Source organism: Lepidochelys olivacea, assembly GCF_965140295.1.
Source record: "Lepidochelys olivacea isolate rLepOli2 genome assembly, chromosome: 7".
In the NCBI taxonomy this organism is placed as follows: domain Eukaryota; kingdom Metazoa; phylum Chordata; order Testudines; family Cheloniidae; genus Lepidochelys; species Lepidochelys olivacea.
Genome location: NC_140417.1, coordinates 92,711,281 through 92,737,581, shown reverse-complemented (window position 1 = coordinate 92,737,581; position 26,301 = coordinate 92,711,281). Strand labels below are relative to the sequence as shown.

The window sequence follows — 26,301 nt, the reverse complement described above, 5'->3', positions numbered from 1 at the left end:
TCTTCTTGTCTGATATTCCAGTCCTCCTCTGTATTGCCGATAGTTTCCAACGTTGTCTCATCTGCAAATTTATTTGCACACTCCCACGTTCTGTGCCAAATTGAGTAATTCTGTGTCATTAATGAAAATGTTAAATATATTGGTCCCAAGACTGATCCCTAAGAAACCCCACTAGTAACCTCCCTCCAGTCTGACAGTTCAACTTTCAGTATAACCCATTGTAGTCTCCCCTTTACGCAGTTCCTTACCCACCTTTCAATTCTTGCAGTAAGCCCCATCTTCTCCGTATTAACCATGTGGAACTGTATGAAATCCAGGTAGATTAGAGTTGCTGCATTTCCTTTATCTAAAAAATCAGTTATCTTCTCAAAGAAAAAGATCAGGTTGGTCTGGCACAATCTACCTTTGTAAACCATGTTGCATTTTATCCTAATTACCGTTTACCTCTATGCCTTCAACTACTTTCTCTTTCAAAATTTGTTCCAAGTCCTTGTATATAATTGAAGTCAAACGAATAGGCTTATAGTATCCTAGATCATTTTTTCCCTCTCTCTTAAAAATAGGTACGATATTAACAATTCTCTAGTCATAGGATACAATCCCCAAACTTACATAGTCATTAAAAATCCCAGCTACTGTGTTTGCAATTTTGTGTGTCTGGTCCTTTAATATTGTTGGCTGGAGATTATCTGGGCTCCTCGATTCGGTCCCATTAAGCTGTCTGAGTTTGACTTCTACCTTGGATGTGGTAATTTCTACTTCCATATCCTCGTTTCCATTAGGCCCTGCCACTTCCTCTAATCTCATTACCCTTATTAAAAACTGAGGTAAAGCATTGGTTTAGGTGTTGGGCCATGCCTAGACTATCATTAATCTGCACCTCATCTTCAGTGTTTAGCCCACTTCTTTCCTTGCTTTTTTTTTAATTTATGTGGCTAAAGAACCTTTTACTATTGGTTTTAATTCCCTTTACAAGGTCCAACTCTGCTTGGCTTGTGGCAGTTCTCACTTTCCCCCTACACTTTCTGACCTCCAAGATCCATCCTATCTTCCATTCCTTGTAGGCTTTCTGCTTTCTCTTAATAACCTGCTTAAGATGCTTGTTCATCCAGTTTGGTCTTCAACCCTTCCCCACAAATTTTTTCTCCTTGCTTCGGGTACAGGCTTCAGATAGTTCCTGCAACTTTGAGTTAAAGTAATTCCAAGCCTCTTCTACATTCAGATAATTGAGTTTTCAGTCCAGTCCTCTTCCCCAACTACTTCCCTTAAATTTTTTAAAGTTTGCCCTTTTGAAATCAAAGATCCTAGTTACAGACCTATTTTCATTTATCTATCTTTAATTTATCTTAAATTAAATTAGATCATAATCACTCGATCAAGGTTGTCTTCTACAATCAGTTCTTCTATGAGGTCCTTGCTACCAATACTAAATCTAAAGTGGCATCACCTCTTGTTGGTCCGGTGACTATTTGGTGAAGAAATCTATTAGATATCACATCCAGGAATATCTGAGCGATACCATTATTAGTAGCACTCATTCTCCAAACTATATCTGGGAAATTAAAGTCTCCCCTAATCACACAATTCCCAGTAGTATTTATTTCATTAAAAATATTAAAGAGGTCTCCATCTATATCCAAATCGGATCCTTGGGGTCTGTAGCATATCCCAAGCACTATCCCACCGTAGCCTCTGTTACCTTTCTTCCACAAAATGATTTTGACTCAAACAGATTCCGTTTTATCCATTCTTCAACTGTACAATAAAATACCTTTTTCAAATTTCACAGAAAAAGAAACTAAGGTACACAACCTTATTCTCTGACTGAGACATGCATGCCAAATTTCAGTCAAAATTTATTTATTATAAATATATTATTTATAATATAATCCTCCCATAGACTGCATGCTTGTTCACTACCTTTTCCTATGAGGGGTGAAAAGTTAAGGAAGAGGAGAGAGGTGATCTTATAGTTGGGGAATGGATAAAGGTGATTTCTACAGATAATTATCTTCCTGTAGTAAGTATATGAGAATTCCAGATTCTCTCTTTACAGACAGCATGTCTAATTAAAAAAAGGTCAAATTAGATCGGTCACCAAAGCATTTTGGTATGAGACACCTATACTAGTTTTTGAACTTTAGTCCTGGCCTATTGTGTCACATTGTGAAGAAAACCCTGCTATGGCATTTTTCATATTCTAGGCACTTTTACAAATCACTTACTAATTATTTCTCAACTTCATGCCAGAACTAAATTGAGACTCTACCATCTAAAATGGGCTGTCCCAACAGGCCAGGGAAGCTAAGAGAGCAACACTCATAGAGCTAGCGGGAGAACAAGAATCCCAGGACACTGAAGCACTCCTGCTCTGATAGTTACCCCAATAAGCCTACCAGCCTGGCCCAGGAGCACTGAGGCCCTTTTATAGCCTCAGCTCTGAATGTCCAGTGCAGCTAAGGGGCACTGTTTTGTATAAGGTTCCCAAAGCTTAGTGGTGCTGGGGTAAGGGCATATTACACAAGTGGGAATATGCACAGGCTACCTAGAACCAACTCTATATCCTAAAGTAGCTCCATCTGACTCCTTCTACTACTACTACAACACCGCCCCCCTCCCCAACAAAACAGCTCCTAATTCCCCAGAAGGGCAAACAAACCCCGAAAAAACCTCCTCCATCCTTTTTGTTTACAGAGTGGAACTCCCCATCTATTGGCTTTTATTTTGTCTTCTAACTTGGGTGCCAAAGATGGAAAATAGCATTGAGTACTGGTTTCATGGTCTACAATTAATGTTTTCTTTTAATAAGGAAACAAACCAGAGTCATTTTCACATTTGCTCTCTAAGAAGCATAAATATTACACAAATCAATATATGTCTGAAGTAATAAATCAAAAAATGGCAGAAAAAGTAATGTTAGGCTCTGACTACAAACTATAGGGAATAAAAAAAAATTTGAAAGTATTTGTCACTTTCAGATGTGCCTTTCAGAGTAGTCCCATCATCCTAAGGTTTTCAAAACTGCAAGGAAATGTCTTTCATTCTACACCAAACCAATTCCAAAATGAAACCTGAACACCTACGTTAGATAATTCCAAAGTCAATCCTTTCTGTTATTTAACAAAATAGTTCCTGTAAAACTTGAAGCAAGTATTTTCAGAGATTAACTATAGCCACCTTTCCCTGCATCAAAAAAACCCCAAAGGTACAGAAGAGTATAAACAATCAAATGTAAATACCAGCTTTAGACTGAACCCTGACATTTTTATTTTTAAAAGACAGGATGAATTACATGAGCAAAGCAATGCTCCACTACTAATTGTGTATCACAAGGCAAACTGAAAACTCATTCAGGTTCACTGGTGTCCCTAGAGCAGGATATCAAAAGAGTGTGATCCTACCTTCTTGGTGCACCCAAAGCCCCCAATGATTTTTGGTGCATACATAATTTTTGTTAGACAGGGAATGCAGGACAGGGCCCAAAGTGATTTTAACAATGTAACATCCCTCAGAAACTGAATCTCCATTTTCAAGATTGACATAGAATTTCACAGTTAACTTTGCAGTCTAGACAGGCCCTGAACACTAGTAACTGAAAGATATATTTTTAAAAAATTAACACTTATGGCAATTACTCAGAAGTTAGTTTATAATGATATAGTACCTATATTTCAAAAATCTAACTGGTTCAAACATGTAATAACACAGTTCACTCATATATCCCTGAGAAGTTTCAAGCATAATAAACTACAGTGCAATTCGTTTTAGTTAAAACTTCATACAGGGTTTAATGCCATTGCACATAAAATATTATTCTGTTCTCAAGCAATGATAAGGATAGGCTCTCTGAAAACTCATTGTGTAAAATATATACAGCAAGCCATATAGTCAACATCAGAAGACTCAGTTTGATATTTCTGCTCATTTGCTCTTCTGATTACTTTGAGTTTAACATATCTTTAAAACTGTTTTTTATAAATTGTAACTAGCAAACTACTTGTTTTATGAAGGTTCTTGTCAAATAAACCCCTTTTAGGGTAACTGGGTTTAAGGAAACTTCCCACAGAATATTGCTGTTTCTGCAGTTCTAGCTTGTGGTCTTAGTTTTTTTCTCACGTTCATATTTCCTGTCTAGAGCACAAAATTATTTACATAGTTCAGAAATATATTTTTCAGATTAAGTGAAATTCTCACATCAGCATAGAAATATTTCTACTATATTTTTGTTTTCAGCACATAAGTAGCATTGTTTGTGCTACACACCATCTTCTGAGAGGACAAACACAGTGCACCAGAGTCACTCAGGCACTATGGTGAGGGGAAGCAATATGAATACCTATAACATTTATATATAGTATATATAAAGAGAGAGAGGTCCTTTCATGCCTAACCTCCCCAAAAGCTCAGAATGACATTTTATGAGATACTCATTAACCAAACTGGTCAGATGCAGCTGAATATCACCCTGTCTTTTTTGTATACAATTTAAACATGTCGTTCTCCCATGGACTGCTCTACATACAAACACCTAACCATAAACCCCCAGGGAATAAACAAATAAACAACTCTGATGTAATTAAGACCTGAATATTTGCTCTTATATTGATCCCATATGGATATTTTCTTCACTTTTAATCATAAGCTCTCCTGGTAGAATATCTGTTACAAAGTAGGAAAAACTCAGACTACTATTACCGGTGTAAAAGGTTGGGGGTTATTTTTTTTACCCTTACAGAAAGAAAGAGATAGTTGCTGGGCACAAAGAGATGGTAGGTAGTCCATCATGCATCCTCAAAAATTACCATTAACATTAAACTGCCTTTTTAAGCACGAGTCAGATACCTATTACAGCTTTTCCCAGGTGATATTAGATCAATTATAGTCAGTTTCACCATGCAAACTGTACCTCAGAGAATAGTTAATTTCTTATCTGTTAATTTGGTTTCTTCAGTTCCCTCTGAAAGCCCAGACAATGGTTAAATGTCCTCTTTTCAGCAGAGAGAAAAAAATAGCAAACCAAATCCACCAAACTAGCTCCTGTGATATCACTCCCTCTATACAGTAGTCTGCCTGTCTGCCCAATTTACTTTAGATATAAGTTACCTGAACAATACAAACCCTACCAATGTAAAGGAACTACATGCAAAATTATTCAAAGAAAAACTCAACCCTAACTCAAACAGCACCACAAAAATTGTGGGTTATATACTGTGTGGTATAGAGGAATACGGAGCAACAAAATTACTTATCCCTAATACACCTTTACTCTAGTCAGCAAGAAACTGCAGAGTATGTGCCTATAAAAAACCCAGAAAGTAAAAGACTTGTGTGCACAACTGGGCACATTTGAAGGCCTTGGAGGAGGTGAAAAGCTGTCAGGACACTGCATCCCCAAATCTGCTAACCCTTTGGTAAAAAGGGCTGACCCAAGGGGGAAGGCAACTTTCAGATTCTTCTTTAACAATTTAAAATTTGAGTGTCTCTTGTAGGTCAAAACTACCAAAGTGATTTTTGCCCATCAAGTTTGTAGTCTTAAGGCTTGTCTAACTAGGGCATCCACAACAAAGATGAAGTCCTGATACTATAACAGATGAAATTTCAGTGTTAATAAATGCACAGTAATGCACACTGGAAAACATAATCCCAACAATACATATAAAATGATGGGATTTAAATTAACTGTTTTCAGTATCTCTTTTTTGAGTGGTATCATTGTGGATAGTTCTCTGAAAACATTCACACAGTATGCAGCAGCAGTTAAAAAAGCTAATAGAACGTTGGGAATCAGTAGGAAAGGGACAGATAACAAGACAGAAAATATCATATTGCCTCTATATAAATCCCTGGTATGCTCAGATCTTGAATGCTGTGTGCAGATCTCATTGCCCCATCTCAGAAAAGATATACTGGAATTGGAAAAGGTACAGAAAAGGGAAACAAAAATGATTAGGACTATGGAACAGCTTCCATATGAGAGATTAATAAGACTGGGACTTTTCAGCTTGGAAAAAAGACGACTAAGGGGGGATATGACAGAGATCTATAAAGTCATGACTGGTATGGCGAAAGTAAATAAGAAAGTGTTATTTACTCTTCATAACACAAGGACTAGGGGTCACCCAATGAAATTAACAGGCAGCAGGTTTAAAACGAACAAAAGGAAGTATTTCTTCACACAATGCACATTCAACATGTGGAACTCTTTGCCAGAAAATGTTGTGAAGGCCAAGACTATAACAGGGTTCGAAAAAGAACTAGATAAATTCATGGAGGACAGGTCCATCAATGGCTATTAGCCAGGATGGACAGGGATGCAAAATGATGCTCTGAAATTTCCTTAGCCTCTGTTTGCCAGAAGCTGTGAATAGGTGACAGGGGGTGGATCACTTGATGAATACCTGTTCTGTTCATTCCCTCTGAAACACCTGGCATTGGACACTGTCAGAAGACAGGATACTGGGCTAGATGGACCATTGATCTGATCCAGTATAGTCGTTCTTATGTTATTATGCCATTGCAGAGAAAAATCTCAAAATTCTCTACCTAGGAGAAAAAGTGCTCATCAGTCTGCCTTGGAAATCAGTATTGTAGACAGCAGTGACAGGTTGCTGGGGCAGTATCTGGTCCTTAGTGAACAAGGGATTAACCTCAGTTCAACTTCACCCTCCTCTTGGCACATGTACTCTGGGAAGAACCATAAAATAACTGCTTGAGGGACACAGAGGGAAGAATGCCTATGGAAAGACAGGGCTCCATACCCAAGAACTGAGTTGAACTCTAGGTTGTCATCTGTTAACTTTTTTTTTGCCTGTGTCAACTCAGTTTTGGGGGATAGTTAAAAAAAAAAACAAGTATTTTCTGTGAATTTTCAACCAAATTAAAATATTTTCACTTTGTTCAAAAATTTTCACTGAAATGCTTCAGTGAAATTAAAACTGTCTTTATTTGAATCATCATTTTGTTTCAGTTATTAAAGGGATTATTGTTGTTCCCATCCTCATCTCTCCCACTGGAAAAGGGGGGGAAACATTGAAAATTTTTTTGATTCAAAACAAAACAATTTTCACTTTGATTCATTTCACTGTAACTTTTTAAGGAAACAAAAAATTCCATTTTCTTCAAAAAGCCATTTTGTATCGAAACATTTTTGGATGAAAAATTTTCAGAGGCTCGATTGATTTAATTTCTGAATATATAGAAGGGCTGTTGATTAAACGCAGTTAACTCACGTCATTAACACAAAAAAATTAACTGCAATTAAAAAAATTGATCACGATTAATCGCACTGTTAAACAATAGTATACCAATTTAAATTTATTAAATATTTTGGATGTGTTGCTACATTTTCAAATATATTGATTTCTATTATAACACAAAATACAAAGTGTACAGTACTCACTTTATATAGCTTTTATTACAAATATTTGCACTGTAAAATGATAAACAAAAGAAATAGTATTTTTCAATTCACCTCATGGAAGTACTGTAGTGCAATCTCTATTGTGAAAGTGTAATTTACAAACGTTCATTTTGTTACATAACTGCACTCAAAAACAAAACAATATAAAACTTTAGAACCTACAAGTACAGTCAGCCCTACTTCTTGTTCAGCGAATCGCTAAGATGAAGTGAGCTGTAGCTCACGAAAGCTCATGCTCAAATAAATTGGTTAGTCTCTAAGGTGCCACAAGTACTCCTTTTCTTTTTGCGAATACAGACTAACACGGCTGTTACTCTGAAATAAGACAAACAAGTTTGTTTACATTTACAGGAGATACTGCTGCCTGCTTCTTATTTACAACGTCACCTGAAAGTGAGAACAGGAGATCCCATGGCACTTTTGTAGCTGTTGCAAGGTATTTGTGTGCCAGATACGCTAAACATTCGTATGCCCCTTCATGCTTCAGCCACCATTCCAGAAAACATGCTTCCATGCTGGTGATATGCGTTAATTAAATTTGTGACTGAACTCCTTGGGAGAGAACTGTATGTCTCTCATTCTGTTTTACCTGCATTCGCCATGTATTTCATGTTATAGCAGTCTTGGATGATGACCCAGCACGTTTGATTTACAAACACTTTCACTGCAGATCTGACAAAACGCAAAGAAGGTACCAGTGTGAGATTTCTAAAAAATAGCTACACCACTCAACCCAAGGTTTAAGAATCCAAAGTGCCTTCCAAAATCTGAGAGGGACGAGGTGTGGAGCATGCTTTCAGAAGTCTCAAAAGAGCAACACTCCGTTGTGGAAACTACAGAACCTGAACCACCAAAAAAGAAAATCCATCCTTCTGCTGGTGGCATCTGACTCAGACGATGAGAATGAACATGCATCAGTCTGCTCTGCTTTGGATCATTATCGAGCAGAACCCATCATCAACATGGATGCATGCCCTCTGGAATGGTGGTTGAAGCACAAAGGGACATATGAATCTTTAGCGCATCTGGCACGTAAATATCTTGTGATGCTGGTTACAACAGTGCCATGCGAACACCTGTTCTCACTTTCAGGTGACACTGTAAACAAGAAGCTGGCAGCATTATCTCCTGAAAATGTAACCAAACTTGTTTGTCTGAGAGATTGGCTGAAGTAGGACCGAGTGGACTTGTAGGCTCTAAAGTTTTACATTGTTTTATTTTTGAATGCAGTTATTTTTTTGTACAAAATTCTACATTTGTAAGTTCAACTTTCATAATAAAGAGATTGCACTACAGTACTTGTATTAGGTGAATTGAAAAATACTGTTTCTCTTGTTTTTTACAGTGCAAATATTTGTAATAAAAAATAAATATAAAGTGAGCACTGTTCACTTTGTATTCTGTGTTGTAACTGAAATAGATATATTTGAAAATGTATAAAAAACATCCAAAAATATTTAAATAAATGGTATTCTATTATTGTTTAAAAGCGTGATTAATCGTGATTAATTAATCACTTGACAGCCCTAATGTCAATATCTATAATATATTTATATCTATATCTATCACCCCTGGAGGAAAAACCCTTGCAGACTCTACTGTACTGGTGTTTTCTTTCTGCTATATCACTTTACCAGATCTATACCACATTACTAATGGCAGGATTTTGTAGGCCAAACAGATCACAAGCTGCACAGAAACTGCAAAAATCATGAACTCTCTCAGGTGCTCTCTCTCTGATTTCCAGCCCACTGAAACCTTTGGACCCTCCCTTCCAGTCAACTAGGAAAGTGGTATTTCTATGCACTTCTAGATGTTGGATTCTACTTTAGAGTGCATCTATACTGCAGCTGGGAGTGAACTTCCCAGCCCAGGCAGACAGGCTTGTGCTACCTGGGCTTGAGCTAACACAATAAAAATAGCAATGTAGACATTGCAGTGCTGGCAGAGACTTGGGCTAGCCACCTAAGCTTAGACCCAAGGGGTTGGGTGGTCTTCAAGCTACTGCCCGAGCCACAATGTCCACAATGCTATTGTTAGCATGCAAGCTCGAGCCCCGCAAATCTAAGTCTATTTACCCATGCTGAGAGGCTTGCTCGCAGATGCAATGTACACATACCTTTAGATGCTACAAGAACTGAAATTAGATACATTCTTGGAGCCACTTAAAAGTTGTCTAAGAGCATATGGAATAGTGGGGGGTTTTCCATTATAGTTCATCCTCTGTCAAAAATGTTGTGGATAAACATATTCCATTGGCTAGCAATAACTGAAGCTCTCTTCTTTGACTTCAAGGAGTTCTCTTGTAGATTAATAATGCAGCTCACCTGTTCAATTGGCATAAATATATTTTCTTTTTAAAACATTTTGACATTGAAGATGTCCAACTCACCCCCATAGGAATTTTTTCCCTTCAGGATTATTAGTTTTCATAGCTTTCTCCATAATAATGGTATCCACAAAGGGATGCTAATCCGCTGCTGAGAAAAACTCTGAAACTGAGGTTTCTTTCTCCTTTGGGTCAAAGGCTGAAACTGTGAGCTGTCATGAGACTAGGACAGAGGCCATGGCCATGAAGGCTGATATATTTCATATAAGGACAATATATGGGAGAAACTGCATTTCTCCCAATTATCATTTGGCCTACTAAGTAATCATCAGGGAGAAGAGTTGGTCACCCAAATCTACAGAGTCATCCAAGGCTGGAGCTGTAACTATCTTTGCTGAACATGGACAAAAAGTGTTGGAACAGCCATCCTCAGGAGAACCACCAGGCAATAAACATTGTGTAGGCAGTTCTTACTCCCTTTCTGGCAAGGCCAAGGCTCCTTCCATGATGAACATATTTTAATGACCTTAAAATATTTTCTAATTTTCACCTTAAAAGTTCCCTTCAGAACTCATAGAATTACGTAGACTGGACCTGGATATGTCATCAAGCACAGTTCCCTGCACTGAGACAGGTCTAAGTATTATCTAGACCATCCCTGACAGGAGTTTGTCTAATCTGTTCTTAAAAACCTCTAATGACGGAGAGTCCATAAACTCTCCAGGCAATTTGTTCCAGTGCTTAACTACCCTTACCATTAGGACATTTTTCCTAATGTCTAAACTAAATCTCCCTTGTTACAATTTAAGTTCATTTCTTATTGTCCAACCCTCAGGGGATAAGGATATCACCCTCTGTACAACAACTTTTTATGTACTTGACCATAGTTACCATGAAACCCCCCCTCACCTCAATCTTCTCTTCTCTAGAAGAAACAAATCCATTGTTTTCAATCTTTCCATGGTTTCTAGACTTTTGATCATTTTTGTTGCTCTTCTCTAGACTTTCTCCAATTTGTCCACATCTTTCTCAAAGTGTGGTGCCCTGAACTGGACACAGTACTCCAGTTGAGGCTTTATCAGTGCTGAGAAGAATGGAACAATTTCTTCTAGTGTCATTTCAAAGCGCCCTTCACTAAACAATCTAATCCTGACAGAGAGGTAAGAGAGAGAAAAGAAAAGTATACACATACAGAAAAAGATGGCTAGGCTAAGAAGGAAAGAACTATCATCATGGGCTGCAGACAAACAGACACAGCCAGAGCCCTCTATAACAGGAGTGTTGTCACCAGAATTTTGCTTTTCTCCAACTCCATCGGCTGGTAGGAGAACTTATACTCCATTATGTACTTGGGCTGACACAGAGGGACATTGGAAAAACTGTTCTGGAGTGTATGTAGCTCCTGTTAATTTCTGCAGTTGCCAGTATATTGGTGACACTATCAGAGACAGAAAAGGAAGGAAAGACGCAGGAAATGGGGGACAGCGCTAGGGCTGGTGCAAAAATAAAATGTGTTTTAAAAAAGTAATAGATATCCCATTCTCTCCATGAGGATTATAGCGGTGAACTGTTTTGGCCTTTCAGCCTATGGGATTCCATATTTCATATACATTTGTTTCTCTCTAGAGTAAGTACTTTGCACTGTGGGAAATTAGTTATGTACTTAAGGGTGAACATTTTCTAGAGGTAGCCTTGTTAGTCTAAACTGGATCAAGGAAAAGCTGCTCAACAAGGCAGATAGGACAGAGAATTTAGGTATTGGAGGTTTATGCCTTTAACTGCATGAAATATATTTTCACATCATGACAATTCAAAACTCTGTTAAACAACTGTTTTTCTTGAAACTTTGAATTCTTCTGAGGAAATCTTATGTTGATATCAAGGCGATAGGCAACTTATAAATATGACAGAGAGAAATCAAGAAACATGCCATTGGGAATCTGACATAGTAATTCGCTAATTCTGTTGTTTCTATTTCATATAGCATCAAACTGGGTTCCTTTAGGGATGGAAAACACCATGTCTACTGTTCTCTTGTCTGCTAAAGAGGGGATTTCTGTCTAGCTTCTGCCTAATGTCTTGAATAAATCAAAGTATATTATGGATATTTAATGCTAGACTTTAAGAATGTTCGCATCCAGACGGGTGTACGGGTATATAAATTTTAATGCCAATCAATTTACAGGCCTAGATCAAGCAATCATCTACATATGTAAGCTTACTGTATGCAATTCTTGGTGAGGCAATTCTGGAAAAGGGACTTATTAGAGATCGGGTTTGAAATGGTACCCAGCAACTGTACAAGTGCATTCTGGAATGTTTGAATTATGAATGAACAATATAGTGAAAGGCCATACTAGAAACAACAGTAAATTTAAATATAAACATTAGGCTACAGAGCAATGGGCAAAACGACAGACCATTAAAATATAGTAACAGCAAATTTTAAAAAATCATATTAAAAGAAGAGGCCTAGAAGGGGAACTGGCAGTTTTGGAAGAGCTTTCTAGGGAATATATAGAGTTTGTGCCACTGCTCCTTTCCCAGTTGCAAAATAAGCGTATAATATTTAATGTAGATGTCAGAGGTATTTTTAAAGTGCTTTCTCCTTTTAAGTGATGTTATTCTAAATGGAGGTTAATCAAACTACAATGGTCACCTTTCTTTCTATGTATTTGAAGACCGGGAGTAATTTAAAGGAGGGGAAATTGAAACTTTTTAGTTGACCAGTTTGCTGCTGGTGGGTTATGCTGGGTATTCATTTAGTTTTATATTCAAGTAATATAAAGGGTGCCTAGAGCATACACATAGGAGGCAGCATTTGAATAAATTAAAAATAAAAAAGAAGAAAATTATGGTATATTATTATACCGTTATATTTAATCAAATGTTGTTTAATGTTGTCTTACCTTAACATTTCTAATGGATTGGTCTCATGCACCTGATTGCCACACCTGGGGCAATCATTGCTGTCTTCGAAGTGCTGAACAATACATGTCTTACAAACTGTAAAAGAAAAAATTGTGCATTAGATAAAATTATACATTATTACAGTGCAACTTTTAGATCAAGAAAATATTATTGCTCACATTTGGCTTGCAATTAAAAAAAACAGACTAATGCTGAATGCTTCTGGTAGCAGGGATAAGAGGGGTATTCTTTAACACAAGTGATTACAATGCACCATTAACTTATCTGTTTCTTGTTCCCAAAAATTAAGACTAGCTGTGGCCTGCTGAGATATTATAACATTGAGCGAATACAGGTTAGGAGAGTATTGTTCATAAGTATGCAATTTTTTTTTATTGTTTTATATTCCTCACAACATTGCACAGCAATTCAGAGAAACTGCATGCTGGGGAGTCTCAGCAGAGCAGGAGCTAGCCATGACTTTGGAGGATCTGAAATGAAGGTAAGTTTGCAATCAGTTACGATACAGAATTCCTTGCAATGTTGGTGACTGAAAAACTTGACATCTACTATTTTCTAAAAGGGTAAAACGAAAATTATAAAAAATTGTTCTGCGGGTTGAAATGAGCTATTTTCCTCTCCAGATATATAACCTTTAACAACAGTGATGGTAGAAGCACTGGTGAACATTCAGTACTTGAATCTTAAAATCAGAATAATCAGAGGAGCATGGATATTGCATTAGGAATAAATAACATCAAAATAAGAGCCTACAAATTTATATTAACCCAAACACTACTATAGATTTTAATCAGAAAGTATGGCACTGTGGTTGCTTCCAAATATGATTAAGTGCAGATTTTAGCATCATCAAGACAAAACATGGAACATAATTTGGCAAGAAGTAATAGGTCTGATATTATTAATTTGTTTAAATGTTCTGGATGCAGATTAACTCTCTTCTATTTATTATTTTTCACCTGAATTGAAAGGTGAACTGCAAATACTTTAATAAATGGACTGAAAAACTATTTTGTAATTTCTTCCAACAATTCTCCAAAGAACTAAAACCACTTCTGAAACAAAAACAGTGAACCCTAATAATATGGGGATCTTTGAGGGACTCCTGAAATCTTCACAAAACAAGCATTTTAATAATCTTGAAAGCCAGCACAAGAAGTTCTAAAGTCTGCATTCACGTCTCCCTGAGTCTGGGGCATCGACTTTACGGCCCACTGGCTGGCCCTCCTAATTATAAAGAGTGATGACTGGCTTCCCAAGGATGGATGGATCTAGAAGCCAGGCTGCACTGCAGGTCCCCCATCATCCTAATGAAGTGAGGAGGATCTCTTGCTGGCAAGTCCAGCAACAGGGGCACACCTGATGCACTTCAGGCTTGTGACACACAGGGTGCAAAGGAGAAAGCAGATGCCATCAAGGAGGCACAGTACAACCCTCAGGACACAAATGAACTTTCATTATCTGGGGTTGCATGGTATTAAGTATTAATATGGAATAGCAACAAACAGTAACCACAGAGACTCGCTACACAGATCTCATTACAGCAATCAACAATAAAATACTTCAATATTTCTGACTGTCTAAATACTGAACTTGATTTTCATTTGTATGAAAATACATGCACAAAACAAAACGATCTTACAGAGCAAAAATTCTTCAAAGGGCTTAAGAACAGAAGAACAAACTTGATATTCTAGTCTTGTTTGCTCTTATATGAACTTTTTTTATACCTAAACCTCTTAAACATGAATACTTCAGTACTATCGTTTTTAGTGTCATATGAATATATTTACAAACTATTACCTTAGAAAACAGTATGCAATAAGTTATCAATACTCTAAACTTCAAATATAAAAGAGCTATAAAATCTACCTAACAACATTAAGGCCCTGATCCAGCAAAGCACTTAAAGACATGTTTTACTTTAAGCAGATAAGTAGTCGCAATGACTTCTTACAGATCTGCAATTAAGCTCTTCGTAATTTAGTTTTATAAAAGTGACTGATAATTACCTCTGCATGCAACTCAGAATAAGCAAAAATCTTCTCATCCTCCAAAAAGGACAGATGTTAAGATAAGAACTCCCCCTCCATTACCCAAGGTTAAAGAAAAAAAGGGCATAGTTTGACCAAAATTGAATGTTACCAGCCCAAAACACTTGATCAGAAAAAGGAAAAACTGATTTGTAAATGAATATTGAATAACTTGTGCTCTTTATTATGTACAACTGTGCTGTCATTAGGGAGTTGTTTACCAGTAGCTATATATGACTTTTACATATCTGTCAGTAAATTAGAACTCAAAATGCGAATTCTAGCACTCAAAAACTTTGTACAGTCTTTGATACCTCTATAGGAGTAGGCCCATCAACCAATATTTTCATCTGTCACAGGCATGTTCTTATTCTATTATTCCTAATATGGAAAACTCCGCATATTGTCCTGGGTCTATCACTTGAAATTTCTAGAGTAGGGGGAAAAAATCTCGGAGCAGGAATTTAAGTGACAACTATATTTATTTAACACCTTTTAAAAACCTTTACACTTACAGTATGAGATACACAAATATGGTACAATTTTAACTGTCTTGTTTTATAGTACAACACAAAGCGACAGCCAATACAATGGAGAAAAAAATAAACAAAATGTGAGATGGGTTTCAGAATTTTGAGATATGTGCCATGCATGTCAGTGAAGCGAGAGAAGCGTCAGATATACTTGATTTTTGGCTGCACCATGACACTTAGGGCAAACCATTATACAAGTTTCACAACTCACTCTAGGTGACTTACCACAGCTTAAAAGCACCAATGTGACATACCTTTAATTCACTAACATACAAATCATGCCATACAGTGCGCTAGTTTCCCTTTATATAGGGTAATTGTTAATACGGATGATCCACTTTCAAACCCTGGTACTGAGCCAAACAGTTATGTATACGTGTCAGTGCTGCTGCACCCACATTAACACTGAAGGAACACAACGTGATTGATACTTTATTTACAAAGACAAGGTGGGTGAGGTAATATCTTTTATTGGATCAACTTCTGTTTGAAAAAGCGACAAGCTTCTGAACTTACATCGAGCTCTTCTTCAGCTCTGCGTAAGCTTGAAAGTTTCTCTCTTTCCACAACAGAAATTGGTCCAATAAAAGATATTACCTCACCCCCCTTGTGTTTCGAATATCCTGGGATCAACACAGCTACAACAAGACTGCAAACAATTGTATTTACATACCATTCTAGTTTCTTTATGTCAAAAATAGCTCAAGGGAAAGAGCCTCTCTAAGATTTTCAGTGATAATCACAAAGGTATCTAAGCACTGATTGCAACTAAGCAGAAGTCTCATATTGGAACAAGAGATTTGCTTATATTTTACATTTTACACTGAATAACTGTTCTATTTATATAAGATGAAATTTTCAATAGAAGTGCTCATTATAGGGCAAAACCTCCCTCAGAATCCAGCCCAAATCAAGGGAGTGCAGGCCTAAAACTCAAAGACAAACTGGAGTCAGTTCTCAGAGGCTACTCCAGCCTCCACGCCTTTGGAGCAAGAAGGGGCATATGGAAGGACCAGAGGATCTGCATAGCATGTGGTTCTCCAGCTCTGACTCATCTCTCCCTTATCCACAGCTAAGTAACAAGATAGGCGATACACAGAAAAGCTTCTCTGTAGATCAGCTACTTTATTAAACTAAACTTTTACCTCTTTATATAGTAACTTTAAAAATAACCTAATTTTTAGAACAATTAGCAAGCTTAAAATTATAATTTAAAAACACTTCACTTGTTCAAGGGCACAAATAAAGTTGACCGTTAATCAGCCACTCACTTACAATGTAGAATTCCATTAAAGGATCAACTATTCCCCAAATCTACTGCAGACTTGCACGCACTTTATCACCCTTCTGAAAATTGCTTAGGCACTTATCTTCCACTTACACGCTCCATTAAGTGCCTATCTGCCTATTTAAGTACACGCTCAAGAGACCACCTTACTGTCACAATTACAAGGAGCAGAGACTCAAATTGGAGTTCCCTCTATTTACAAATGGAGCGGTCTTGGTGGTAGGGTATCCTCTTTGAGGGACTCACCTTGTTCCAAAACTGGATGGGTTTACTGACCTTCAGAACACACTGCAAGTCATACACAATTACTTAGGCTTCAGAGGAGGAAAGGGCACCAAAGGGACTGAGTTTTGTTTGTTGAGGGTTGGGAAATTCTGTAGGCCTTCTGATGTGAGTACAGTCCTGTTAGGAGATGCTGTAGGATGAGCTGGTAGTTTCAGCAGGGAGATTTGTTTTTGTAATTTATGTCAAAGACACTCAGATTGATATATATATATTTATTATTATTAATATTTAATACGCAACAACAAACAGTTATGAAAATTCTGGCCCAGGTAATTTTTCTGTGTGGAATGGCATCCTTAAATCATAGTAAAGCTAGTACTCCCTCCTTCCTGAACTTCACTGAGTAGACATTACACGCTCACTTGATGAGGATACTGCTCTTTGAGCCTGATCTGCAAGGACTATACTCTGTGTGTAAGATACCCCAGAGAGTTCTCCCTGTCTCTATCATTCAGAAGGCACAGGATGGTTTAAAATTCCTAGCTGTTACTTATGACAGACACTGCACTAAGACCATTGTCCAGATACCTAAATATTACGAGTGGCAGAGCAGCCGCATCTACAACTTCTCTACCAAGAAAAGCTAATAATATACATCTGGTCTAAAGGGAGAGAAACGAAGAGAGAATCCAGGCTGAGGAGATGCCATTCATCAACATCTTCATCATCTGGGTGTGGCTTTACTAGCTAAATGATAAGTCAAGTCCCTAAGAAGCCACAGCACTAACACCATTAGTAGCCCTTCTGTGCTGCACAAATAGCATTTATTATTAAGGAAGCACCCTGTGTGATCCATCAAGCCTAAATTACTAGAATTGTATGATTTAGGCTTGAAGAACTCTGACGGCTGATTGGGGTTAAAGAACTGGGAAGTGAAAACAATCCACAGCCCCAGAAGTTTTGGAAGCCTTCCATCCTCACAAGAATGTAGGTATTTTTGGCATACAGATCAGCAGGACATGCTTCACTGCAACAGATTCCTCCTATGCTATATCTCCCAGAGTGCTCTTCTGCAAACCAAAGAATTCTCAGGGAGAAGTAGTCTCTGTTCTTGGATAGTCACCAGTAGCAACTCAACTTGCCACAAAGGGAATGGTTCCCACATTGGTGGCTATACATTGTAAAGCTGTAGTCAGTTCCATGTGCAGAAACTCAAAGGTGGGGGGTCTTGTGCAGATGCCTTGGCCATTCATTTTCAGTGCAGACAGAAAATTTCTCACCAACTGGCAGAGCTTGGCTTAGTTCAGAGCCTTCCCTCCCCATAGTTCATGTTCTTATGTTACTAGAAATGTACATTGGATACAGTATACTGTAATTTTAAATAGAGTATACTACCAGAACCATAATAAATCCCACTGAAATATTTGACTTCTCTCTTCCCCAATTAACTCTAAGGCCCAAAGTACTCCACAGTGAGATTTTTCAGTGATAACAGTGTATATCCAAGCTGAACATCCTGAAACACTTTATAATCTTTCAGGCTATACAATTTTTAAAAAATGAGTGGTGATATCTGGAGGATGCATTACTTGTGAAGGATGGATACCTTGCAAAGTACTACTTACAGGTATGGAGACATTCAGTTACTGTGGTTGGCTTGATAAGATATCCTTTACAGATGTAACAGGTGATATGAGGATTGAAATCTTTCACCAAGTGCTTCCTCTGGGTAGCCATTCGTGGGGCAAGCGATGCTGGCTGAACGCTTTAGGCCAGAGGCGTGAGTTTGACAGCTGGAGGTGATGTGGTTCACAGGAGCTGCTCTGTGCAACTGCACCTCTCCAGGCATTTGATGGACATTCCAGACCTCTCACAGGGACATCATTCATAACTCCTGCTCCTTTTCTGGACTAGGCGTTTTCATACCTGCAAGGCATGTGAAAGGAGAAGCATAATGATGATGTCCCAACAGACAAGTGTCACAGTCCTTCGCATGGGGCAATCCGCAGCACTGACTCTGTGCTAGGTGCTTTTTGCTGACAAGAATTAAGCCAGTGCCTCCGCCCCCCATGAGCTTACCGTGAGGCTAGCAAAGTGACCAGGGCAAGGTGACACTCAGGGCTGGGGGAGAAGGTGGGTGGGGGACAGGTGCAGGGGCTGCGCTTAAGCTGCCGGGACCCTGGGAGATTTTCAGTAAGCCCTGGAGGAGCCTGGGAACGTCCCACTGAACCACACACAGGGCGAACTCCTCCTTCCGTAGAGGCACAGCCCGTAAACAGGCCTCACAGTGGGTCCCGGCGAAGGGCGGCTCTCCCCGCGCGGGTCCCGTCCCCCGGCCTGAGGGGAAAGGGGGGGAGTCTCCCCGAGCGCTGGGCAGGCCGGGACACCACGGCCCAGACTCAGGGCTGTAGTGTGGCGCTCCCTCCCTCTTGGAAAACTCCTGTCCCTCCCCCCATGCACCTGCGGCGCCTCCTGCCCCGTGTCCGCCCCAGCCCCCCCGAGCAGTACCTGCGGCGCCCGTCGGCCTCTGGCCGGCAGCAGCCCCAGCCGCGCTGCCCAGCGAAAGAGAAAGGGAAACAGCGTGCGCCTCCCGCCCCTTCAAGCCCGCCCTCCTTCCCGCCGGGCTGCCGCGGCCGGTCCCAGCGCTGGGCCAGAGCGAGAGCAGGCGGGACAGGCGCGCAGGCGCTGCTCCCACGCCGAGCCCTCCTGCGCCACAGCCCAGGCGGCCTCTCGGGGCAGGGCGCGGCGTCCCCCCGCGGGCCCTGGGGCTGCCGCTCCCAAGAGCCCCAGGCACCGGCTGCTGGAGCGGGCAGCTGGGGACTCGGGGGAGCCGTTGGGGAGAGTGGGTAGTTTTGGAGGTGAGGCAGAGGGCAGCTGGAGAGAGGAGGGGACGTGGGGATGAAGGGGGCAGATGGCTGGGGAGAGGAGGGGCAGTAGCGGAGCTGGAGAGGGCAGATGGCTGGGAAGTTGCAATGGGGCTGGCAGACGGGTGTGGATGGAGAGGAGAGGGGGCTGGGAGAGGTGGGGCTGGAGGGGGCAGATGGCTGGGGAGAGGAGGGGCGGTAACCGAGCTGGAGAGGGCAGATGGCTGGGAAGTTGCAATGGGGCTGGCAGACGGGTGTGGATGGAGAAGAGGGGCGGCTGGGAGATGTGGGGATGGAGGGGGCAGATGGCTGGGGAGAGGAGGGGTAGCGAAGAGGCTGGATGGCTCTGAAGCTGGGAGCAGCCTGTGTTGAGTGGCATTAGGTGAGGAGAGCAGTAATTGGAACAAGATAGTCAGGGCCCCACTGATCTGTACTCAGTGACTTCTCTTTCTGTTATGGTTTTAATAAAAATATCTCCAAAGGGACTTGAATCACACCTCTCAAGGTGTTTGTTTTTTTAAATATTGAATTTTGTTCTTATTATAAGGCATATCAAACTTTTGGACAGCTGAAACTTAAAATGAATTTTCAAAACTTTTATCCTTTCTATATAGCGCTGGGCATTTAGGGAGAGAACACAGTTACTATCAGTAAAATACTGAAATAAATTAGGCTCAGGTCCAGAAAATAATTACATACACGCTTACCTTTAATGGGACTACTCATGGATGTAAAATTAAGCATGAATGAAAGCATTCCCCATTGTCAGATATTTACTGTTTTGCTCCCTGATTTAAAATACAGGGTTGCTATCAAAGTTGTTGGGATGGACCTGCTGGTGTATATTTAAAAAAACAAAACTGATGCATGGTTGGCAAAGACACGAATTAGGTGGAATTTGCTAAAGATAAAAACAGAACAAAGTACTTCCCATGCTGTGATTTTGCTGTAGAATCTGTGACTGTGTCGTGCCATGTCTACCACCTGTAGCCTGTGACTTTCCACTTTACTTGTGAAACATTTGCTTTGTGTAGGCCCAGTTCAGTCTCATCTTCCATATTTAGCTATGCTGCAACAGTAGGAGGCTTTCCTAAGGCCCAATCCTGCCGTCAAATCTGGATGCGTGGAACCGTTACACCCAAATGGAGTCCCATTACTTCAGTCTGAGTGCAGGATAGGTCAAGTATTGTTCAAAAGAAATCTTACTTATAATTAAAGTTATGGTACAATGAAAGTATTGGAATTTTTTTTTAAGTATGAGGTTTTTTTTAATTCACCAAAAGTTCTTTTCCAACAAAAAAAGACTACTCTATAAATGAAAGTTTGCTGAACTATAATCAATTTTAACTTAGTAGTAAAAAAACAAAAACAGCATGTATTAAGAACATAAGAACGGCCATACTGGGTCAGGCCAGAGGTCCATCTAGCTCAGTATCCTGTCTTCTGACAGTGGCCAATGCCAGGTGTTTCAGAAGGAATGAACAGAACTGGTAATCATCAAGTTATCCATCCCCTGTCACCCATTCCCAGCTTCTGGCAAACTATCATCTATCAAAAGTTACATTTTGGTGGCTTTGGCCTTGTACTGTTCCCACTGTTTGTCATATTAGACCCTCTGGCAAGTTTTACTAAGATTAGAAAACATTACCTTGTAAGAAGGAAAACATGCATTGTAAGCAAATATTTGTTAGATGACAAAATTGTTTAAAAGAAGTATAAGGAAACAGTGAAATAAATTCCCAAGTACTTTCAAAAGTTTCAATTGATAAAACATTACAAGTTAATGAAAAAACATTGCTTCCCATAATCTAAACAACTTTTACCATGAGGTATATAAAAAGGACGATTTTAAGACCCGATTTTCTAAAGCTGTTCCTTCTTTACACACAGCAGACAGGCATTGACTCAGATTAGGGAAATGTGGGGGAGGAGGGAAGAGGAAATCATTAATTTTTACAAACTACAATATAATTAAAGTCAAGTAACAGTTTTGAAACATAATTAAAACCAAAATTATTAAGATACAGGGAAGTTCAGCTATTTGAAATTGAAAGCTGGAAAGGGTGTGGATGTCTGAATGGAGTATTTAAAAAAAACATTGAATTGTTACTCTTTTAAAAATCATAATGATCTTTAACAAATTTATTCCTAGAAGAATAACTGTAATACCGTTTTCATATCAATCAATCTTTTATTTGGCAAATTGAATATTTCCATTTGTGATTAAGTTTTATCAACTGTCAGAAGTTGATTTTTTTTTTTCAGTATCATCAGTTGGGTGGCCCTACTGAACATGAAATAAAGTCTATAAGCATCAGAGTACAATATGAAACCCCTTTGGGTGTAAAATAAGCTGCTGACATTCTCTTGGCCGTTTCAAAATGGTTGAGGCTGGGAGGGTTGCTTTAAAAGAAATTCTGTCTGGATCCTAATTTTGTGGACTTCAAAACTTACTCAGTTTATAAAATCTCTTGCTTTACTCCTGTGGGAATTCTGCGCCAAGAATTAAAAATTCTGCACACAATATTTTAAAATTCTGCAAATTTTGTCAAAATAACATTGCATAATCATGCCCGTTTGAATTAATTTGGCAATTTATTTCAAAATCAGCAAGTACCTCTGTAACAATACAGACACACAAAAATTCCCCCAGGAGTAGAGAGTTAAAGAAAGCCTATGACAACCCAGTTCCTGTTTCTCTGCCCCCTTTGTCCCCCCCCGAGCCCAGCAGGGAGCCAGACATCCACAACCCCTCCCTCCCCCCAGAGCCCAGTCACAGGACCCCCCGTAGCCCAGACACCCACACTCCCTTCCCCCCACAGCCAAGCTGCAGGCCCCCCCGAGCCCAACCATGCCCCTCCTTGCCCAGATACTCACACCCTCTACCCACCAAAGCCCAGCCATGCCCAGACACTTGCCCCCTACCCCTCAGAGCCCAGGGATCCAGAAGGAGAAAGAGCCTGATGGAGGCTTGCATGGAGTTTCCTGCAGGCTGTCTCCTTCCCTCAAGGCGTGCTGGGAACTGCAGCTGCTGGGAACCCTCTAGCTCCCTTCCTTTGGCAGTGTCTTCTATGTGCGAACTGGGCTCTGCTGCATCCAGTGGCCCCTAGTGGTGGCCAGCAGCACTGCAACCAGTTTCTGTGGGGGAAAGGAAATTCTGCCTACACAACATTAATTTCTGCAAAATTCTGCATTGTGCAGTGGTGCAGAATTCCCCCAGGAGTATTGCTTGTTAAAAGGACATTTCTAAGTATATTTGTTCTTCCACCAGACTCAGTTTCAAATAGTAATTGATGCACAACATCCCATTAAAGCATAGCTACAAAGGTGGAATGATGTTGTTGTAATGATGTCTAGCTCATACCATATTTTAGAGCCAAACTGCAGTTCTGCTAACTACCCATACAGAAGTGACTGGTTTAGACACTCATGAAATTCAATAAGGACAAATGCAAAGTACTCCACTTAGGAAGGATCAATTGCACACATACAAAATGAAAAATTACTGCCTAGGAAGGAGTACTGCAGAAAGGGAGCTGGGGATCATAGTGGATCACAAGCTAAATATGTAGTGTATTACTGTTGTAATAAAAGCAAACAGCATTCTGGCATATATTAGCAGGAGTGTCACAAGCAAGACACAAGAAGTAATTCTTCTGCTCTATCCTGTGTTGATAAGGCATCAACTGAAATATTGTGTCCAGTTCTGGGCACCACATTTTAGGAAAGATGTGGATAAATTGGAGAAAGTCCAGAGGAAAACAACAAAAAATGGTTAAAGGTCTAGAAAACATGGCCTATGAAGAAAGATTGAAAAAAACCAGGGTTTGTTTAGTCTGGAGAAGAAAAGACTAAGGGGGGACATGATACCAGTTTTCAAGTACATAAAAGGTAGTTAACAAGGAGGAGAGAGAAAAATTGTTCTTGTTAATCTGAGGACAGGATGAGAAGCAGTGGGCTTAAATTGCTGCAGAGGAGGTTTAGGTTGGACATTAGGAAAAACTTCCTAACTGTCAGGGAAGTTAAATGCTGGAATAAACTGCCTATAGAAGTTGTGGAATCTTCATCATTGGAGGTTTTTAAGAGCAGGTTAGACAAACACCTGTCAGGGATGGTCTATAATACTTAGTCCTGCCTTGACTGCAGGGAACTAGACTAGAAGACCTCTCAAGATCCCTTCCAGTCCTACACATCTATGACTCTATGATTCATAAGCCAAGTCTTTTAAAACCCTTTTTATAAGGAATATCGATCAGGATTTAATATTTTGGTGTCAAATAAGTGATTATTTTTGCATTGTAAGAAAAATAGCATAATCAAGAATAATAAATTATATTAGTGCTTTTAAATATATTACATATATACAGGGCATCAAGTACAGAGGAGATAACTACATCCCTTGAATGCTAATGAGGAAACTAAAGCTGCCAAACTTTTTCATATTCTTTAAACACCTGATTTTGCTTCTGATTGTCTTGCTCTTTTTTCCATAGATGGTAGAAACAAAAGTGTGTCCTATAACGTACTATGGTTTTAGCTAGATACCGCCATTACTACTGTGGAAAGCAGTCTACTGTGTGGAAAATATAGACTGTATCCTAAAAAGTTTTAAAGTTGAAGGGTAATTTGTTGCATTCCCTATTAAACTGTTGCAGTACTCTGACATACATGATGTACAGTAATTCCTTGCATTCTATAGAAAATAAATATCTTTTTAATGGAGTGGCCAGGTCATAAGTAACAGAGGAGTGAATAATGCAACCTGTGAACTGCAACTGCTCCATTAATATTGCTCGTTAATGAAGCTGTAACACTTTCAAGAACTGACATAAAATATTGACAACATTTAAGTTTTCTGCTGTATGTCAGGAAACAGAAAATAAGCGTTGGATCAATAGTCAAGATGACACTAGCATTTTACAATCAAACTAAGACCCTGCTCCTCCACCATGTAGCTAGGCCCTGAGACACCTATGGAGCCCTACTGGTTCAGTAAAAGCATACGCATCTATCCATGTAGCTCCAGGTGCAGAATTGAAGCCCCAGTTTTTCTGATTATCACTTTGAGATACAGTTTAAACATTAATTGGTCAAAAGCTGATGTGTTCTATTTCCCCCGTACATAATATTCATTGTAATCAAGCACCCAGTTATCCCAAGAGACATTTGGATTTATTGGGTAGGCAGAAAAGATCCTGGGCCACATCTGGTTTGGAAAAATTGTTTCCCATCTAAAGAACTATGTTTGGAAAACTGTGTTTTGTCTGAGCAGTCAGAATCCTGTTTAAGAAGAGTTACTGTACTTACTTCCATCAAAAATAGAACCACTGGACAGGAAGTCATAATTAGGAAATAATTATTGCTCTGTGGTGACAGTACTAACTTTAAAACAAATACTCACAATTTAGAATTACTGCATCTTTTCACAGATGAAAATTAAAATATGCTAATTATAACCTCTTCTAGCACTTACTTTATTTTTGTTTCTGATGCTATGTTCCTGAATTATGGTTAAAATATTTTTCCCCTAAACATAAGTAAACTAACAGCTTTTGTTGTCATTATCTTGGGATCATACATTGTCATTTTCTTTACTTTCCAAGGGAATGGAAACTACTATGTAAAAAATCATTTTATTTTATTTAAATTTATACTATCAAAGACTTTATCTTTCACTTGGGGCTTTTCTATCTCTGATTTGGTGGAAAAGTGTGGGAATATTTCCTTCTCCCTCATACTCCTGAGAAAGGGTCACCAGAAGGGCTCTGGAATGGGAATCCTTTCCCATCACCTTTGAGCTCTACACAAGGTGCCTATCTGTTGGCAAGTACTAGCAGTTACTTAACTCATTTTGCCAGAGGGTGGCATTTCTCTCACATGCTCACTCTTATTTTGTATGCTATGAATGCACAGTGAAATCTAAGGTGCGAGCCTGAATATGGTGATACCTTTGGCAAATAAATGTGCTGACACATGTTTTCGAGAGGAGGGTGAGGTTTTATCATAAAAAGGACTCCTATTCATTTTCATTGGTCAAAAACATACTCTTTATACGGCATTCTGACAGTTATCCTATTTGAATTATAGGATACAAATACCTGAATTATTTGCAGTCAAAGGAGGGCAATATACAGGCCTTGAACCATGGATATTAATGTGTATATATGGATCCAAATAAAATAACTGTACTATGAGACTTGTCTGAAACATTCAGATCAGAAATGGAAAATACTATCAGATCATTAACCCATCCCCTCCCAAAGTAGGATTGTTTCTACATTCTATGTAAGTGTTATCTTGAAGCAATAGCAGGACGTATACCATCCTCTGCACAGAGGAAATAGGATGAGCCAGCTGAACAGGGTTATGTCAGCAGAGGGCAGTGTGGTGAATCCCTTAAGGGTGAATTTGCTTCTGTTCTTTTTCCTCTTACTCAGAAGTTGTTCCAGGATGACTGGAAGGGCAGCTGGTGAGGAGTGGGTCACAGAGGTAGGATGTCTGGAGGCCCTGAGGACAGTGGTGTGGGAGGCAAGTAGTGGAGTGTACATTGGGAGATACCAGGTGTTAGAGCCCTAGGCTCAGCTTTTTCAAGGTATGTAGCGTTGCTGTGCTCAATTTCAAAGGGAATTTAGCTACTTAGAAGTCCTTTTGAAACTGAGATGTAGGCTCCTATATCAG

At 39.3% G+C, this 26,301-nt stretch overlaps 1 protein-coding gene across 3 annotated transcripts in view; it reads right to left on the bottom strand.

Moving 5' to 3' along the window:
- The window catches only part of PCGF5 (polycomb group ring finger 5), a 111,993-nt gene that overhangs the window by 36,257 nt on the left and 49,435 nt on the right, over positions 1-26,301 (bottom strand). For 2 of the 3 annotated variants that reach the window (XM_084634662.1, XM_084634664.1), the window contains exons 1-3: positions 19,268-19,393; positions 18,385-18,685; positions 12,659-12,755 (exon numbers count right to left, since the gene is read on the bottom strand). In XM_084634662.1, coding sequence (XP_084490788.1) covers positions 12,659-12,755; positions 18,385-18,496 — 209 coding nt within the window. In that variant the 5' untranslated portion in view covers positions 18,497-18,685; positions 19,268-19,393. Of the gene's footprint in view, positions 1-12,658; positions 12,756-18,384; positions 18,686-19,267; positions 19,394-26,301 lie in introns of those variants that run through there. The other variant, XM_084634663.1, reaches the window with a different exon arrangement.